The sequence below is a fragment of the Meriones unguiculatus genome, chromosome 1, assembly GCF_030254825.1.
Source record: "Meriones unguiculatus strain TT.TT164.6M chromosome 1, Bangor_MerUng_6.1, whole genome shotgun sequence".
NCBI classification, from domain to species: domain Eukaryota; kingdom Metazoa; phylum Chordata; class Mammalia; order Rodentia; family Muridae; genus Meriones; species Meriones unguiculatus.
The window spans coordinates 20447379-20466245 of NC_083349.1; the positions used below are offsets into that span (position 1 = coordinate 20447379).

Sequence of the window (18867 nt, forward strand, 5' to 3'; positions counted from 1 at the left end):
CTGAGGACAGAAGCCGTCTCGCCTCCAGTACGTACGGGACTGGGAGGGCTGGTGTAGGCAGGGCTAAGACACTGGAGTCCTGGGAAGGGAGTTGGCTGACACTGGAGTCATTGAGGCACCCACAGGGAGAGTACCATCTGCCCCGTGCACCACATATGGGGTTGTTATGGACAACATCTGGTCTCCACCTGTGAGAGATGAGTCAGCATGTCCACATGTTGGCACAGAGGCTCCACCCAGGCACATAAGTGACTTGGACTTGGCAGGTATTCCTAGGCCTCATTCTTCACTCACTGGAGACCAAGAACTGTCTCTGTTAGTGGCCTGTGTGTCCTGGGCAGTAACTTCCCGTCGGGACTTCAAGGTCCATATTTGAAAAATAATTCCACATAGACTGGAAACCATGCCAGGTGAACCCTAAGGGCTCTGGAACACCTGCCAGGCCAGTGCCAGCTGGTGGGCGGAACCAGGCCAGTCTGGGGTGGAAGACTGTGGGTCTGCCTGCAGGGGAAGACCTGGGAAGTCACCACTGGCTTTGAGCAAGCCTGGGCCAGATGCTCATTCACACTGTCCAGGTGGCTAGCAGGAAGCCCGGAGCAGTGCTGGAGACTGCTCTGGTGGCCTGGCCCTACTAACACAGACCCTCTGCAGGACAAGGTCTCCAGCCAGCTGGACCTGGAGATGGCACCCAGTGGGAGATCAGGCCTGAGCCAGGACTCAATAGCCAAACAATCTGGAGACAGGGGTAGCAGGTAGACCCAACCGGGGAAGACAGAGCTCCTCCATGCCATTCCCACTTAACCCTCACCATGAAGCATGCCAACGTCTAGGTCCTCCCAGGAAGGAGCTGGGACTGCACATTTCAGTAGTTGAGGTGGACGAGCTAGGCGACATAGCATCTCGTAACCTGCGGTGGCAGTGACCACCTGTGGCTGAATGCCATCTCGCCCTTCCATGGCATAGGCTCTACCATACAGATGCAGCCGCTGCCTCGGAAGCTGCCACAAGAGCAGTGGAGGGTTCTGGCTCCAGCCAGGGTAGAGTTGAGGCCAGCCAGGTGCCTGGGGTACGGCAGCCCGAAGCTTAGGAGCAAATCTGGCTGCTACTAGGTGGGCTAGTGAGGACAAGTTCCTTGGGGCCTCTGAGCACCTAACAGTGGCTAGTCAGGAATTTAGGCTCCCTACTCATGAGGGGCCACCTCCCCCATCCGGTGATCCCAAAGGGCAAGCATGGAACCTCTGAGAACAGGCAGCCCTGCTCCATGAGCCAGTCCCAACCAGGGGGGGGTCCCTGAACACTTCATGCTCAGAAAGGAAACCTACCTCTATTCTGGGCCACTCGCCTCCACAGCTGCTCTCCTGATGTGTCTGTCCTCTACACCAAGGGTGGCACTGTCATGGCTCATCTGAGAATTCTGCCTCAACACCAGGCACCAGTGTACTGGTGACCTGTTTGACTCGCCTCACCTTTTTGGGTGCAAAGACCCTGTTGTGAATCGCTACACTGCTAGTGGTCCTTGCCGACTCTCCCTCACTGAGGCCTATTGCCCACAGGTGGTAAATTAGGCAAGGCCAGCTCAGAAAGTAAGCCTTTCGTGCAAATGTGGTGCCAGCTGGGTTGTCAGGCTAATGTGCCTCAAAATTACCCAAGCACATAATCTTGTGCAGTTACCTGATCTTTTAATAATGTGTGAAATGCATGTTTATAAATGAACTTAACTGGCTCAGATGGAGAGAATCTTTAAGTGGCCATTGCTCAGTGACTCCCAGACACGCTGGGCTGGCAGTAGGGGGCAGCATGCAGGGCTGTCACCACAGATGAGTCAGGATTTCCTGGGGACCAGCCTGCCACCGTGTCCTGCGGCTCTCAACTGGCAAGGGACAGGGCAGATACGTAGGCAGTCCAGGGACACGACTTGTGGGCAAGAGTAAGCTACTTCTGTACCTAACTTTGAGGCTGCAAAGCAGGCATTCCAGGGATGAGCTCTTTCCCCGATAAGGCTCAGTCAGAAACATCCACAAGCCTGACCTTCCAGCACTCTGGGAGGCTAAGGAAGTAGGGGTGCTTCAGGTTGGAGGAAAGCCAGGCCTACTGTAACATCTCATAGCCATTCCTCCCCCACCAAACTTAAAAAAAAAAAAGCACTAACTCCTTGTGAGGTGTACATCTTTCCTGGATCCCGATCCACAAAGACACAGGCCCAGATCCAGAGGGGTTTTCATTTCTTATTGTAAGAGTGTGTGCTTGCACATAGATCTGTGCACTATTCGCATACAGTGGCCACAGAGGCCAGAAGAGGGTACCAGGTCCCCTAGAAATTACAGATGGTTTGTTAGCCATCATGTATGTTCTGTGAATTGAACTCTTTGTCTGGAAGAGAAGCCAGTGCTCTTAACTGCTGCGCCATCCATCATTATCCCACCCCATCCCACCCCACCCCACCCCACCCCACCCCAACCGTTTCCTAAGGTCTTTCCACAGTAGCAAAATGTTTCCAGGGCCCCACAGTCAAACAGTTCTTTTCTAAGAATGAGCTTTCACAGACTCATTCAAGTGTGAAAGTCTTTGATCCAGCCACTCTGGAGTTCAGTCCAGCAGAGTGTGGCCAGCTGTGGGCTGTCAGGAAAAACAGTACTCATTCTGTGTTTCACAACTTTAATAGAATATTCTAACTATTCTGTACAAATTGAAAACACCGTATTCAGTTACAAATGTGTTATTGGGTAAGGCTGAGCACGCTCTACATGGCTGGTCACTGTGGACATGCCTGTCCCGGCTACCAGAGACCCCCAACCACACACTCGGATAACCCACACCCACCAACCACAAACTGGTCACCAAACCCAGGTGTGGGCCTGGTATGCACAGTACAAGCTGAAGCTGTGCTTACAGGCCAGAGATTCCCTGCACCTGGCTACAGCCTGGCACCCTCCAGTGGGACAATAACAGGTGGTCTGCATGGCACAGAACAGTTGGTGGCAGGAAGCAGCAGGGCTTCCTCCACAGGCCTCACTCCACTTGTCACATCCTTCTGATCAAGTCAGCAACGTGGTCTCATAAGTGGGAGGACAGTAAAGTTCAAAGCCCCCCCCCAAGCATGAGTGAATAAATAAGTACGAGGATGAACCCGACAGCTCTGGCCTCAGAGGTGTGTGCCACAACCCACCCACCCCTAAAACCAAAACGCAAGAAAACAAAATGCTCTAAGGCGAGCACAGCCTCCTCTACAGTGCTTGGGAGATGGCTAGGTACAGCAGCTGGAGCAGCTTCCCACACAATTCAGCGGCTGGAAAACCATGGGACCTCTTCAGTAGGGGAGGGCTATGTGCACAGAATCACTAGGCTCTGCCAATCCCAGGCACAACCCCAGCCCAGCCCAGCCCAGGCCACATGGTCTTCAGGGACCAAGGCTGCAGGTGCTACAACTAAATCTCCTATTCTGAACTGCAGCCCAGGCTCCACTGTACAAGTTAAGCAAAGTAAGAAGGGAAGGAGGAAGAGGAAACATGCACTTGGAAATGGTTAGATGTCACAGCACTGTCAACAAAATTCTGCTTCGGCAGGGACTGAGGCCCCTGCCTGCGGCCTGGGGTCCTGACAGCCGTCCACAAGGCAGCCCCACAGGGTCGCTGCTTTCACTGCTGCTTGCACTCCGCTGGTTGGTTGGGTTCTTTCTGCAAGGAAAATACAGGATTTGAAGAGAATAAAATCAGTACCACTATCAAAGCCTCCCCATCCCACAAGAACCAAGATTCAGTGAGTTCATTCCTTCTTAGCAAAAAGATGGCTCCCACAAACAGACTGTAGTCCAGGAGTTTGCTTTTCTGTTCTAATGTAAAGTCTAACTCAGAATGTGCTAGGCAGAAATCTGCTCGGGCCACAGAAAGGAACTAGCCACATGAGGCTTTGCTGTTAGTACAGATCATACCTGCCTCTGCCAGCAACCTCCTCTCTCTCAGGGGCAGCTCTGTCCTGGGTATTTATGCAGGGAAGACTGTCCTTCCCAGCAGGCCAGGTTTTCTCCACTAACACCAGAACAGATTCAGTCCCAGTGGCTCATGGTGTAGGAGCAAATGGGCAGAGGCCAGCTCCTGTGAAGAGCCATGTCTAGATCACACCTGTCTGAGGAGCAAGGTGACTTCAATCTAACCGAACAGACAAATCTGGTGCCTTTAAAACACATTCAGGATCTGGGAGCTTTGAATGGAGGCCAATGAAAGCCTGAGAACAGACAAGGGCCTCACTGCTACCTCAGAGCTAAGACGTGTACTCAATTCATCTGCTGCCCAGGATCCCTGGGAGCTACAACTAAGTATCTCTGTGGCTGTGGCACATGGTGGTACAGCCTGTAATTCCAGGCTAAGGCTGGGAAAAGCAGGTCCAAGGCTAGTCTGACCCACACAAGTGAGACTCCCCATGTCTCCGTAAGTAACAAGAACTAGGGATGCAGCCCAGCAATGGAGTACTTGCTTGGCTTGCCCAAGGCCCTGGGCTTCTCCTCAGCACCACATCAAAAATCAGTTATTTTTAGACACTATTTTGTTTGAGACAGGGTCTCATTATGTAATCCTGGCTGTTCTGGAACTCACTATAAATATAGACCAGGGTGGCCTTGAACTCAGAGATCTGCCTGCCCCTGCCTCTCAAGTGCTAGCATTAAAGGTGTGCTCTTATTATGTGCACACGTTTTGGCAACATGTATGTTTGCACACCACGTACGTTCCTAACATCAACAGAGGTCAGAAGAGAAGGCTGCTTGGAACTAGTTATCGATAGCTGTGGGCTGCCAAGCGGGTGCCGAGAACTAAAACTTTCCAAGAGCAGCCTGTGCTCTTAAGCTGAACCCATCTCTCCAGGTCAAATAAAATTAATTTATTAAAAGGTGATTATGACTGGGCACGGTTATGCTGGCCTTTAATCCCAGCCCTCAGGAGGCAGAGGCAGGTGGAGTTCGAGGTCAGCCTCGTCAACAAATCGAGTTCTAGGACAGCCAGGGCTGTTTACACAGAGAAATCCTAACTCAAAACAAAACAAAAAAGTAATTGACTGGCTATGGGGAACTAAGAAAAGCCTGCATTACATGAACATGTGGGATAACACCAGAAGTACCTTGAGACCTCACACTTCGGAGGCAAAAATATACATACAGTGCCAAGGCACAAAAGGGAACTTGGCTTGGTCTGACCTCTACTTTTCTTCAATTAAACAATGTTATTTATGTGTGTGTATGTCTGTGTGAGAATAGGCATCAGATCCCCTATAACAGTTATTACAGATGGTTGTGAGCTACTATGTGGGTGCTGAGACCTGAACCCAGGTCCTCTGCAAAAGTAGCCAGTGCTCTTAACCACAGAGCCATCTCTCCAGCCTCGGAACTTTAATTGTAATAAGAACAACACAGGGATATACTGAGCCCTCCAGTTTGGGGCTCCCATCCTACTTGAGTCTCAGGGGCCTTGTAAGTAAACAAGGAACCCAAGCCCAGAGATGCTGAGCTATTCTCAGTTGTCAATTTGACCAAATCTGGAATTAACTCAAACCCAAGCTGCTGGGCACTCTTGTGGGAGAGTTTTCTTGATTAGATCATTTGAGGTGGAAAGACCCACCTTAAATCTGGACCACACCTCCTGGTGGCAACTTATGTAAAGGATATGGAAGGAGGTTTTTGCTCTTTGGTGGCTTGCCCTCACTCTCTGGCAAGTCCATTCCTTCACTTAGCACTAGAGGCTACTTCTTTGGGATCCCAACGTATACACAAGACCAGCTGAGACATCCAGCCTTGTAGACTGAGCAAGGATCAGATGTATGAACTTTCCGTTGGGAGATAGTCATTGCTAGAATAGTTGAATCAGACTGTAAGCCACTAATAAATCCCATTTATAATGGAGAGATTCATTCTATCAGCTGTTTCGCTAGAGAAGCCCAAAACAGATGTCAATCAAGCAAGAGCTGTCAGAAGACAGCCAAGGCTAGAACTAGAGGTAGTCAACACAAGTGGCTAAGGTCACTAACCCACTGACCTAGAGAGCATCAGGGAGGTGGCATGTCCCAAGCAAGTACAGCAGGGACAGGAAAGAGCAAGGCAAGCGATATACATGAGGGAAGAAGTGTGCGCTCTAGGGGTTGGGGTACAACTGGGGTCTACCCCAAGCATAGAGGGAAATAAAAAAGGCACTGCAGGTGGAAAACAGGTGGGCAAGAAGTAGGTACCTCCCAACCACTGCCTCAGAATACAGGCATCCTGCATTTTTTTGTTACTTAAATGAAGTGGCATTTTGGCCACAAGAATGTAACATTTTTGTCTTCAATAAAACCAAAACTGAGGATGTAAAATCCAAAACATAGAGCACAGCAATTTAGGGAATGAAGCTGCTAAGAAGCACAATCTATACTATGGTGACAGAAGAGGCCATCAGCAAGGCAGAATGGTAAGGCAGATTTACACAGGGATATCACAGCTCCAGACCCCAACCCTATCAGGCGCTCCTGATGGGGTAAGAAGTTCTTGAAGGGGATTTTGCAAATGGGACACTCACTGGCTTTGTCCTATGATGTCAGAAACTAAACTGCAACTGCACTGTACCAGCTGTTCCATCACAAATCATAACGACAATTTGGCCACTCAATACTAGCACTTAAGATGCACAAGTTGGCCAAAACCTTGCCCATGACAGGACTAATATAAGGTGGGGTTGTCCAGAACAGTGGGCCTGAGAAAAGTGGAGCTGAGGCCACTAACACTCCACCCTCAGCTGTTCCAGAGAGCAAGGTCCACGCCAAAGCTACCTGCAGGCGAACACCTCCCACGGGATCCTTTAACACTGACAGTCAACTGCACCTAACTGCTAGAGTGAAAAAGGCCCTGGAATGAGCCCACTAAAGACAACAGGCCAAAGCTTTGTAGGAATCTGCTGTCATTCTGGACAGTTCCTTATAAACTGTTATCTGCATTAAAAAAAAAAGGCAGGGTCCTACCCATGGGTTGGGACTGAGTTACTTGTGGTATCTCCCACTCTTCCTGGCCTTTGCTCCTTCCCCTACAGCATTCAGTATATGCAAAAGCTTTGAGCAGCCCACAGGAAAGGCCTTGCCACTGGCAAGGGCCTCCCCTTGCTGCTAGTTGCCTACAAGGAAAACAAGGTGCCCTACACCATGTCCTCGACTGGCTTGTCCTCCTCCAAACCAATCTTGAGGTGGGGCTTTACACTGCCCACACTAACAGGGACACCAGCCCACCTGACCTCATCTTTCTGTTCACTCACCTGGTCTGCACAATGCCTACTACAGTATATAAACCCTCAACAGACACGGAGACAAATCCAGAGTGACTATAGTCACCGTGTGTCTGAGCCTGTTGCAGTGTAGCCAACAGGTGCCTCTCTATCAGGGCTGTGTGTCCAGATTAGCTCCTATGGCCATCTGTCAGCTGCTGACCCCCAAAGCGTCATGTTCTGACTGTCAGCAGTGACAATGCTCCCAAAGTACAGCTCATTGCCCAGTTAGCAAAACACACCAGGCCCTGAAAACAGGAGCTAAGCCTCACTGTTCTGGTTTTAGAAATGCATTAGCTATACAATAGGAGCCCTACACAAGCGGCGCTCACAAGGCCCAGAGGCAGCCCTAGCTCCTACACAATGTGGTGGACCGCACCTTTCTGTGTCCCAGAAGTCAAAGCAATGCAATGAATCAAGTAAAGACAGCATTTGGAAGTTAGGTATGAACAGATTCCACCTTACCTAGAAACGCATGAATGATTAACACAAAAATTACACCTAAATGGGGAAAAAAATTGAAAGGAACTGTCAGCATGAAAGAAAATGAAATGTACAAAATTATACAGGTGGCAACAGCCACATTCTCATGATACAAAAGGCTTCCAGTAGGGGTAAGAGCAGGGTCAGCACAGCAGAGCTGTATTCCTTCCCAAGGTCAGAACCTCATTCCCACTTACAACAAACAACTCCCAGTCAACACTCTGTGCACTTTTGTGTGCAGATTCCAATTACTCTTCACTTTGGAGGATGCACATAAAGCCACAGAACCATCACATCTTGACCCAAGGACAGCAGGAGCACCCCTTGGACTGCCTGCAAGAGCAGCTCTCCACTGTACCCCATTGCCTACACTACTTCTGCAGCATCTCTCCATCCTTAGACAATGCAAAAGACCAGGAGTCTGCAGGGCTTTTTACTAATCATGTGATAAGATGGGTGAGAAGCTTTCTTCAAAAACAGGGACATGAGAGAAGACAGAAGGCTCTACAGGGTGACAAAGGGAAAACATCAGGAAAAAGAAATAGGAGGAGAGGGATGCAATGGAGGCTAAGTGAGACAAGCACAGCGCAGAGGCCAAGGTGCACCAAGTAGGAATGTACACAAACAAGCTGCCCTGGTCCTTGCCAACTGCACTCTGACCATGTGTCCATTCAGTGCTCACAGGGCATGAGCAGCCAATACTCCAAGGCTCACCATGTAGTACAGTCTCTGTGACCCAACAGTGACCCTTAGAGGAGAGTGGCATTTGTGACTGTGGCAGCGGTCCATCTCCCGTTTTTCCCTCCAGGAACTTGCCAGGGTGTACATGCATTCCCAGCAGCACAACAGCAACAGCACGAAGTCACTGCCAACAGCAGCTTTTAGCACACACTCCACACAGGGAAAACAAGGACAACAGATAGACACCAGCCAGGCAGAGACGCAGAGCACAGGGACACCAGGCAGGGATGCACTTCAAGAGACCCCACATACTGTCAAGAAACAGGGCAGTACAGCTCTGCTAGAGCAGCTCAGGGCATCCTGTCACCGGGTGCCACAGCACCTAACAAGTCTCCTGAGGCCAGAGAAAAACCCAGACTTACACATAAAATAGGCAGAGTAGGCGGTCTTTTCTTTAGCTAGTCTTCCTCAATCGTGTTCTCTCACTCACAATGCACATTTGCATGTATAGACAAAGCCTAGGACACTTCTGAATCTTCTCAGCAAGTATGAATGGGAAATTCTGACCACAATCGAATGTTCTTTATTTCCGCTCACAACCCAAACCAGGCCCTCTGCAGATGTGCATGGGTGCTTTCTGTTACAGCATTCCGCTACGAGTTGAAGGTCACGCATGCTCAAGTCGACAGAGAGCACCTAGTTGAATCTGTCACCTAATGCTCTAAGTGCATGAGTTGCCTTTCCTCAACTATGGGTTTTTCTGACATGTGTATTCTTAGCATCGCTGTCTCAAAGTGGAGAACAGCTTCAAAAGCCCCACTGTGGAGTACTGGTAGGCTCAGGAAGCCTCCAAATAACTAACCTTGGGGTTAACATCAGCATCATCCTCATCTTCTCCCTCCTCATCACCTTCCAATTCCTGTATTAAAAGGAGACAAAAGTAAAGGGTGATGACTAGAGTTGTGACCAAAGGGTAACACCTCAACATGTAGAAAGTGATATATAGCTTACTCGGTACAACACAAGATCATTCTTACAAACAGAACCAGGACTAGAGACACTCACTGCTTACGAGCACAAAGAACCCTTGCAGGGGACCAAATTCAGTTCCTAGCACCTATGCCAGGCAGCTCACACCTACTGCAGAAGTCTGCTTCAGATCTAATACTATCTTCTGCATGACACAGGAACCAGCACACAAGCACACACACATGCAGACAAACATGCATAAATTTTAAAAAATTTTATGTCTTTCAATTACTCTGTACTTTGTTTTGTTTTCATAGATAATTCTGAAACACTTTGGAAAAATCAGACACTCCTTATTAAATTGTTACTAAGATAAATTTTTATAAGCAAAATCTATGGTCACCAAAAGGGTTAAAATAGTATGAGGGTCAAAATCTATGGGCACCAGAAACAAATGGTTCAAAATGGCAACTGAAACCAAAGCAAGGCCCTATTTTTTAACTTCCCAACTTCAAATAAAGAAGTCAAAGCCATACAAGGTGGGCTAACAATACTGCCTAATTTCTTCCTTACCTCCTCTTCGCCCTCCTCGCCTTCTTCAAACTGCAGGGGAAACAGAAAAACAACTTGAATTTCTAGGACAATGATGTAGCCCAAATACCAAGCTGATAAGAACCCTGTTAGGCTAACGATAGCATGGAACTTGGTGCTGCTCGAGCACAGCTGGCTCCATCCAGGTGTCCAAGAGGTTCATGCTGTTGTAGCAGGCACAGAGCAACACTGTGCTGTCTGAGGCTTCTCACAACTGAAAGCTGATCAAAATCAGAGTTAAGGAAGAGGATGGGTGACAAAGACTTGCCCGTGGACATGCTGGATTAGATCCCTATCTTCAGACTAAAACAGGGGCAAGTGAGGCCATTTGGGAAGAGACTCTCAATTGAGAGTGCCTATAAGCAAGCCAGTGGTACACTTTTTTGATTAGTGATTGAAGTAGGAAGGCCCTGCTTATTGTATGTGGTGCCAACCCTGGGCTGGTGGCTCTGTGTGTCACAAGAAGCACAAGGCTGAGCAAGTCAGCATCATTTCCTGCCTCCAGGTTCCTAACCTTACTTCCCTGGATAACAGACCACAAGCTGTATGATCAAACAAACCCTTTCCTCCCCAAGTTGTGTTTAATTATTTTTTTTAATCACAGCAACAAATACCCACCTAAGACTAATGCTAAACTAAGTTAATCAGCTGTTTAACTGCATACAGAAATTTTTGCATTTCATGGAGGGAGGGAGGAAAGGGGAGGTTGGGTCCTGTGGGGGATGACACACAACATGGACACGAGAGAGGAGCTTTTATTAGGTCTCTTTTTTAAATATTTATTTTACAACACTTATAAAATCTTGGTGTTTAGTCAAAACTACTGTCAAAACACAACAAGGGCCTTGAGTCTAGCACATTGCTAGTGAGACAAATTCAAGTTCCAAAGAGCCAGTTCCTAAAGGCTGGTCACTCTAGTACCAGTGGCTACTGAATGGGCACATGGGAGAAGGCAGCAATCATTTATAAACTTGAGACCATTCGCATATTCCTTTGAGAAAATATGAAAATGCAACTTCAAAAAAGCAGAACTTACTGTCCTCCTGGCACCACAAAACAGTGAGGCGGGACCTAGCAGTGCCTTTCTCCCATCACATCCAAGGACATTTCTAAAAGGGAGGCCTTTTATTGTTAAGATGAGGGCTTCCCTACATAGCCCAAACTAGCCTAAAAACACTTATTGCATCCTAAGCCCCCGAGTGCCAGGATGATAGATGACAGATTATGGATCCAAGAGAGAAGTTACACCTGGATTAGTCCAGCATCCAAGTCTTAAGATTCAAGTACAATGTTTCTTTCCTTGGGAGCCTATCTTTAGAAAAAGTCCTCTGGTGAGGTCAAAGGGCTCTGTGCCAAGTGCACTCCCACATGCGTGGAGTACAGAGGAGGAAGGGCCAGCTGCTTCCCTCTCCAACAATTCTCTATTCTTCGGGTGTCCAGTCATTTCTCACATTTCCTCTAAATGCCTACTGAGTAAGGCTGCTGCAGCTACCTCCTTAGTAATGGGGGCAGAAGGGACCATGCAGACCTTCACCTGCTACCTTTAAAGTATATGCTCAGTGTCACATACTCTAGGACCGAACAAACATATCCACAAAGACCACAAGTACATGCAGTCTCACACTGCCAGCTTGAGCTTTTCAGACCCTGTGTGTTGAGTATGAAGACCACTGAACTGGGGGGAAGCTTTCCAATGACTGTTTAGCTAACTTCAACATCAGTTCCATGGTTAGCCTTGATGCTATTACCTTGAGAATGGTGCCCTAGAATTACTATGTAACTAGCCTGTCTTAAAACCCATGTACTATAGGAAACCACCAATGGTAAGCAGTATCCACAGCCATCTCCGCCCAAGGAACAAGCAAGGCCTTGAAGCTACACCCACCAGAAGTGTGAGAAGCAGGCCACTGGACCTGCCTGATCCCCTACTTTAACCTACAGCTCCAGAATCGTGAGCTCTTCAAACACAGAGAACAACTTGACCTCTACTGACTGTGACAATTTGGTGCAACCCCAGCCTTAGCCACCATGAGGACCTGCACACCAGGTATTAGTATGGCCTACTAATACCTGGAGCACATCTCACAGAGCAGGAGCCCCTGTTGCAGGGCTCTACTCTGACACTAATGTCAGAGTAGACATATGAAGCAATATGAAGCTAATATGAAGCAAATGCCAATAACTATCTGCTGTGGCCCAACCTCCCCAAGGAAGGGCTTCTTTCATACTGGACTTTGCTCAAGTTCTCAGGCTTTCGACAGAACAGTTGGCCCCTCAGAAGACAAGGCTAAATGAGGCATCACCTTGGCTTCCCAGGTGACAGGACTGATAGCCTCATGGACACCTCCTCCTCTTAGCCTAACACAAAAGAGCTGTAGGACCCTGGATCTGGGTAATGAGGCAACACACAGCTCAGAGCTTTCTAGGCCACAGTGCAGAGTCTCTGAGCACCACAGGAGTAAGCACCAGGTGACCACCCCCACGCCCCACATACATTGTCGTCATCCTCTATGGCCTCCCCAGTGAAGTAGAGGACAGCCCGTGGCACGATGCGCTCACGGAAAAAGTGCCCAATTTCAAAGTCAGAGGCTAAGGTGAACTCGGAATCTTCATCCTGGGAGGGAAAACCAATAGTTAACTCATTTCAGTGGGGTAAAGACATGCTTAGCACCCTCCCTCAACCCTTACTTCTGAATCATCTGCACTGCTGGGTAATAGTCACCACATTCAAAGCCATGTTCAAAGTACAAGAGGAAATGACATGAAAACAAAACTAGAGACGATAGGCTGCAGCTCTGCCACTTGTCCTACATTTCAGAGCCAAGACTTTGGGGTCTCTAGAGGCAGGCATGAAAAAAACAAATATTTCTCCCCAGGCCCAAAGTATAACAACTTCACTTTAACTACAGAAACTAAAAGAGCAAGAAAGGAATGGATCAGAAAAAGCAGTGCCTATCAGGAAATACTTGATAGAAAACTAGGGCTTTTGACAACACATCTTACCAGTGATTCTCCATCTCCAGAGGCTAGAAGAAAAGACAACACACTTACATTACAATGACAACCAACATTTTATCATTCACAATGAAGGGAACTCAGCTGGCAAGACATCTCCATCAGACCCCAAGGAGGCACAATGTGAACATTTTCATCAGTTCCATCTATTAACATTGCTTCAGCTAGGGGAGGCTGTGGGCAAGAGAGTCTGAAGGATGAGCAGGAGGTAGGTCAATCAGCTGCCTTAGTCAATCAACTGGCATCACGTAGAGACTGACCCTACACATTGTACAATGCTGAATGGTGCATGCTTATCTGCTATGGAGGCAAGAAAAGAGCATGCAGTTTGCGGATGACGCTGAAGAGGGGGTGCAGCTTCTCACCCAAGGTTGATGAGGGTCTACACATAAGACTATCAGAGTGGTGCTGACATTCACCAGGCCAAACAGAAGTGGGGTTCTTACCACACTCCATGAAGCCAAGCAACCATCACCTGACGGATGATTTGGACCATGACAGCAAAGTGCTGTAGTTAATCACCCCTAAAATCATGTCTGTTTATCAATTAATTCCACTTTCACTCTGTTGCCGTAAGAACAGTTTTAGCGAAGTAAGCATGGTGGCACACACCTTTAGTCCCAGCACCTGGGAGGCGGAGGTAAGCAGATCTCTGAGTTCAAGGCCAGCCTGATCTACAAAGTGAGTTCCAGGACAGCCAGGGCTACCCAGAGAAACCCTGCCTCAAAAAACCTGAATAAATGAATGGTTTTAGAAAACTTTCCTGAGAAAGTTTATCATTCTTTTTCAAGACAGGGTGTCCTATGTAGCTCTAGCTGTTCTGGAATCACTTCGTAGGCATCAAGCTTGCCTTGAACTCGGAGATCCACCTGTCTCTGCCTCCCAAATGTTGAAACTAAAGGCATAAGCACTATGCTCAGAGAAGCTGACTCTTGAAGGCAAGGAGCTGAGCTCCTCATAGCCAGCCTGGTCCAACATGTCAGTGTGTGCTCAAAAGGAATTTCGTTACTCAGGAAACTTGAGCACTAAGCATATAGGTGTTCTTATTTACCAAACTAACATACTTTGTATTTTCTGGCTTCAAAGTTAAGTCATAGAAAATGGCCATTACAACAATAACACCCAAATGTCCCATGAGGGAAAGTACGGTGGTCCTAGACCAGCAGGCTCTGGGACAAAGCAAAGCAAAGTGCCCAGATCCAGGAAGAGACCGGCCTGAGACTCCCCACCCCCAACAACTCTACACTGGAAAAACTTGGCCGCAGAGATGGACATTTATGCCCAACGATGGTCCCTTCGTGGAAAATGACAAGAAAATGCTGTCACCTCATACCCATGCTCTAACACTGAGAACGGGTCTGGGCAAACATCTTCTACTGACAAGAGAGTTACTGTAGGACTGCTAAAATAGGATTCCCCAAACAGACTGCAGTCATTACTACTAGGCTCAAGGTCCCATCATTATCGTACAGCTCAGAAAACTAACAAAAAGCTTCAATATTATGGTTTTGCTTCAAGCCTTTAAAAAACTATAAACCTACCTACTTGTGTTTATTACATAGAAATTCCAAATAAACCCCTGTTCTCTGTCAAATCATGCAAAACTAGGAAAAACTGAATTTGTAAGAAAAAAAAGTTAAGACAGGTAACTCAGAAACTACAACTGTGACTAGCTTGAACTAGGAAGGGTCCTAGAGAGCCTGGGCCACCTCTTGCCTAGGAAGCTGGCCTGTCCCCTCCACATGTCCAGAAAAATGATCATCCTCTCCTGAGAGCTAAGCAAACATGAGGGTATGAAGCGACTTCAAACAACACACACAGCTGCTCCTGCCCACCTTTCAGGGGGCTGAAGAAGTTGAAGAAAGACTCATTGGGCACTTGCTTGGTGATGGTTCGCACGGTGCCCCGGCCCTTGTGTTTCTGCTTTTTCTTGATGGTTTTGACTGTGACGTTTTTTCCTTTCTTCCAGTCTATTATACACCTGCAAAGGCAAGGCATCTATTACAGGCACTTGTCCCAAGAGAAATCCCACTACTATCCCAGGAAGGAAGCCACAGCTCTATGACACTTCTGACACCACTATTCTGCAAACAAAGAAAAAGAACCCCAAAGCCAAGTATATGGCTGCTTACAAGACTAGCTTGGTCTCATCATCCTTGGTTAACCAATGCTCAAAACCTAACAGCTCTGAAATGATAACAGCATTCTCCCACAATAGTCCATAAAGATTCTGGAAAGTGTTCTGTGTAAGACCCTGTCATATCCACATAATGTTCAAGAACTCACTACCTATTGCCTCTGAGCACACCCAGGGTTATCACTCACATATTCTAACTCAGAAATCAACTCGTGAACAGGATAGCAGGAGCTGCTGTCTCACCTCTGGATGGCAGCTAAATGATGTCTGCTCAGGAACTCAGAGAAAAGCCAAACCCTCTCCCACGTGACAGACTGGCCCCAGAAAAAGATCTCCCTTAACCCTAGCCCTAAACACTCCAAGCCTTTGAATCAAGTAGGATTTCAGTGAAGCCCCAAATCACTTAGTGACATTAGCAACACTGAGCTTGTGTTAAGTGTTTTACTTCAACAGTCAGTTTCCTAAACATAGACACACCCACAGGAGTCAACTCTGAATGGTCTAGAGACTAACACTGACATCAGGTGTCAAATGCCAAGTTCCAAAGCTGTCAATGGGTTGTGATCTACACGAACTTCACCAATCAATAAATACTTTTCCTCCTAAGAGTCTGGGGCTTTGCTGGGCATGATGGTGGCACAGCCTTTAATCCCAGCATTCCGGAGGCAGAGGCAGGTGGATCTCTAAGTTCAGCCTAGTCTACAAAGCAAGAAAGTTTTAGGCAAGCCAGACCCTGTCTCAAAAATACTCAGGGTAGGCTAGAGAAATGGCTCAAAAGACCAGTATTTGCTTCGTAGCACCCACATGGTGACTCACAACCATCTTTAACTTCAATTTCAGAACATCTGATGCCCTTGTTCATTCTCTGTGGGCATACGCATGGTACAGATACACATGCAGACACAACAACCATATACAGTAAGTAAAAATAAAAAATAAATCTAAAAAAAAAAAAAAAAGACATGGGGCTGAGGACACAAGCCAGTAGCAGAGTACCTGGTCTTGTGTGTAAAGGTCCTGGGTTCAATTTCCACTGCCAAAAAAACTAAACCCTTCAAATTCATGGTGTCTTGAAAATTGAAGACCTGGCCCCATTCAAACAGAAAGTGAGCACAGGCTTATGAGTATATCTGAACCTCAAGATACGACACATCTTTCAGCTTTGGCAATGTCCACATTATAGCTTACCAACTACAAGCTACTGCATAGAATGTCTGCAGGGGTTTTAAGTGATTCCAGACTTTTAAGTATATTTTGTAAAAAAGTATTGCTGGTCGGTGGTGGCACATGCCTTTGATCCCGCCACTCAGGAGGCAGAGGATCTCCGGTCAAGGCCAGCCTGTTCTACAGAGTGAATTCTATGATAGCCAGGCCTACACAGAGAAACCATGTCTAAACACAAAGAAACAAAACACCAAACAAGCAAAAACTTATTTCTGTAGATCTGTATGTAAGCACAAATGTGTGTTAGGGGAGATGACACAGGCCAGATGCCAGGCAGAAGAGGGTATATCAGGTGTCTTCCCCATGACTTTTCACCTATTCCTTTGAAGCAGGGTCTTCCTAAACCCAGGGCTTGAGCTGTCTTACTAGGCGGGAAACCCACAAGTCCCAATAATCTTTCTGCATCCTCAAAGCTGGGGCTACAGACATAAGAAGGATGCCTGGCTTGTTATATAAATGCTAGGGTCTGAACTCTGATCCTCATGATTACACAGCCATCTCTCTAGCCCCTAAGGCTTTTTTTAAAACATCATTTCTATTTTCTATCTTCTTTGTTGTACACAGATCTTGCTACACAGCCTAGATTGGCCTTGAACTCATGTATGCCTACACCTGATTCTTTTCATTTTAAAATTCAAAACCATTATTGCTTTTATTTCAGAAAGATATGTCCTTACCCATCACAGTCCACAATTTCAGGACCTTCAAATGAAAACGGGTCGGTCTTGTCTGGCTCTGATTTCATCTTGTATGTTTTCGTCAGGATAGGATTGGTGAAGTAGTCGTTGGGTTCAAAGTGAAACTCTAGCACAAAAGACTGAAGCAAAGATACAGAGTAAGAACTACCTAACATCTGCAAAAAGCTTAGGGAGACATCTGACAACATCTCTCATGGGCTGTAGCTCTTCCTACTAAAATCAACACTGGCAGCTCCACCCTGCTCCAGTTCTTCTCTGTATGAAATCTGGATTAGACTATGTCTTAAATGAAAAACAGGATCCTTCAGAAGAGGTAGATAGAGACAACAGAGTTAACTCTTCCCTTGAAGCTGCACAGTACTTAGGAGAGCACACAGGGAGACAATACTTGCAGAAAAATAGGTACATCAAGTCCAGGATGGCAGTAAGGGAAAAAAAAAAAAAAAAACCCACAAAAAAAAAACAAAACACGACATTCAGACAATTCACAAACATAAACAAACAAACAAACAACATGCAAAATAGGAAATGGTGCACACCTTTAATTCTAATATTTGAGAGCAGAGGCAGGCAGATCTTTGAGTTCAAGGATAGCCAAGATAGCCAGAGCTACACAGAGAAACCCTGTCTCAAAAAGCAGAAATAACAACAAAACAAAACAAGCAAGATGTACCTAAAAAAGCCAAACAACAAACTATGTAGGACTGACCAATACTCTGGGCCTATTCATGTACCAAAAAAATGAATGTGCTTGATTTTGGGAATTCATCCCGTCAGCGGAATTAGTGTGATGCATGCATTCACCCTGAACTTATTCATAAAGAAAAACAGACACGCCTCCTCGACCCACAAAGAGAATAAGGGTCAATGGGTTCAAGAACACCCACTAGAGAACAAACACATATGTTCCCAGATGGGAAGGACCATGTGAAATGCCCACAGACACTCATGAAGTGAAGAGCTCCTCTTGCTTTCTTCACTGTGCTCGCTCTACCTAGAATTCAAATGGGAAGCAGCCACCAGAAGGAAGGATCTGTGGATGCTTTCTACATTGGCCTGTTTTATGTTTTGAACATAATAATAAGAATCTAAGATTATTTTTGTTACCAGATTTTTTTTTTTGGGGGGGGGAGGCAGTCCACTCTAGCCTAGCTGATCTCATGCTCATACCAATCCTCTTGCCTCAGCAGGAAGTAAGGGCCCAACTAACATGCAGATAAAACAAAATTGACTGACAATGGAAATAAACAGACCTCAGAAATCAAACAGGCTTCTAATAAGACAGGAAAAAAAAAATTCTTATCCAGCTTAAGAGTAGGTGGGTTCATGCTTTTATATTCTCAACACCTGGAAGGCTAAGACAGGGGGACTGCCATGATTTTTAGGCCTGCCTGAGATGGTGTCAAAGAAACAAACAAACAAAAAAAAAAAAATAGCCAGCCAATGTAGCACAAGCCTGTAATTCCAGAACATGGGCAGAAGAGGCAAGAGTGGGCCACAAAAGACAGCTTAGTATATATTCTTGGTTAGCCCAGGCTACACAGCAAGACTATCTTATAATAATAAAATAAAATAATTAATGTAAAAACAAACAATACAACAACTGAATCTGAACTGAAAGAAAAAAACAGTAAGAATCTCAAAACTGCCTGGTAAGGGGCAGCATAGCCAGAGCTTTGAGTAGGAACAAACTGCTGTGGCCACATGAGTAAGAAAACAGCCCCTGACCAAGCATGTTGAGCTCCCAGTATCCACGGCCCCATCTTCAGAGCGACAGCCAAATGTTAATTTTCACAAA

The 18867-nt window shown here is 46.7% G+C and overlaps 1 protein-coding gene across 3 annotated transcripts in view; it reads right to left on the minus strand.

Moving 5' to 3' along the window:
* Positions 1-2638: 2638 nt before the first annotated feature.
* The window catches only part of Nap1l4 (nucleosome assembly protein 1 like 4), a 36054-nt gene continuing 19825 nt past the window's right edge, over positions 2639-18867 (minus strand). For 2 of the 3 annotated variants that reach the window (XM_021633823.2, XM_060383135.1), the window contains exons 9-15: positions 17049-17188; positions 14846-14991; positions 12999-13021; positions 12490-12609; positions 9978-10007; positions 9298-9354; positions 2639-3674 (exon numbers count right to left, since the gene is read on the minus strand). In XM_021633823.2, coding sequence (XP_021489498.1) covers positions 3636-3674; positions 9298-9354; positions 9978-10007; positions 12490-12609; positions 12999-13021; positions 14846-14991; positions 17049-17188 — 555 coding nt within the window. In that variant the 3' untranslated portion in view covers positions 2639-3635. Of the gene's footprint in view, positions 3675-7736; positions 7773-9297; positions 9355-9977; positions 10008-12489; positions 12610-12998; positions 13022-14845; positions 14992-17048; positions 17189-18867 lie in introns of all 3 variants that reach the window. The other variant, XM_060383125.1, reaches the window with a different exon arrangement.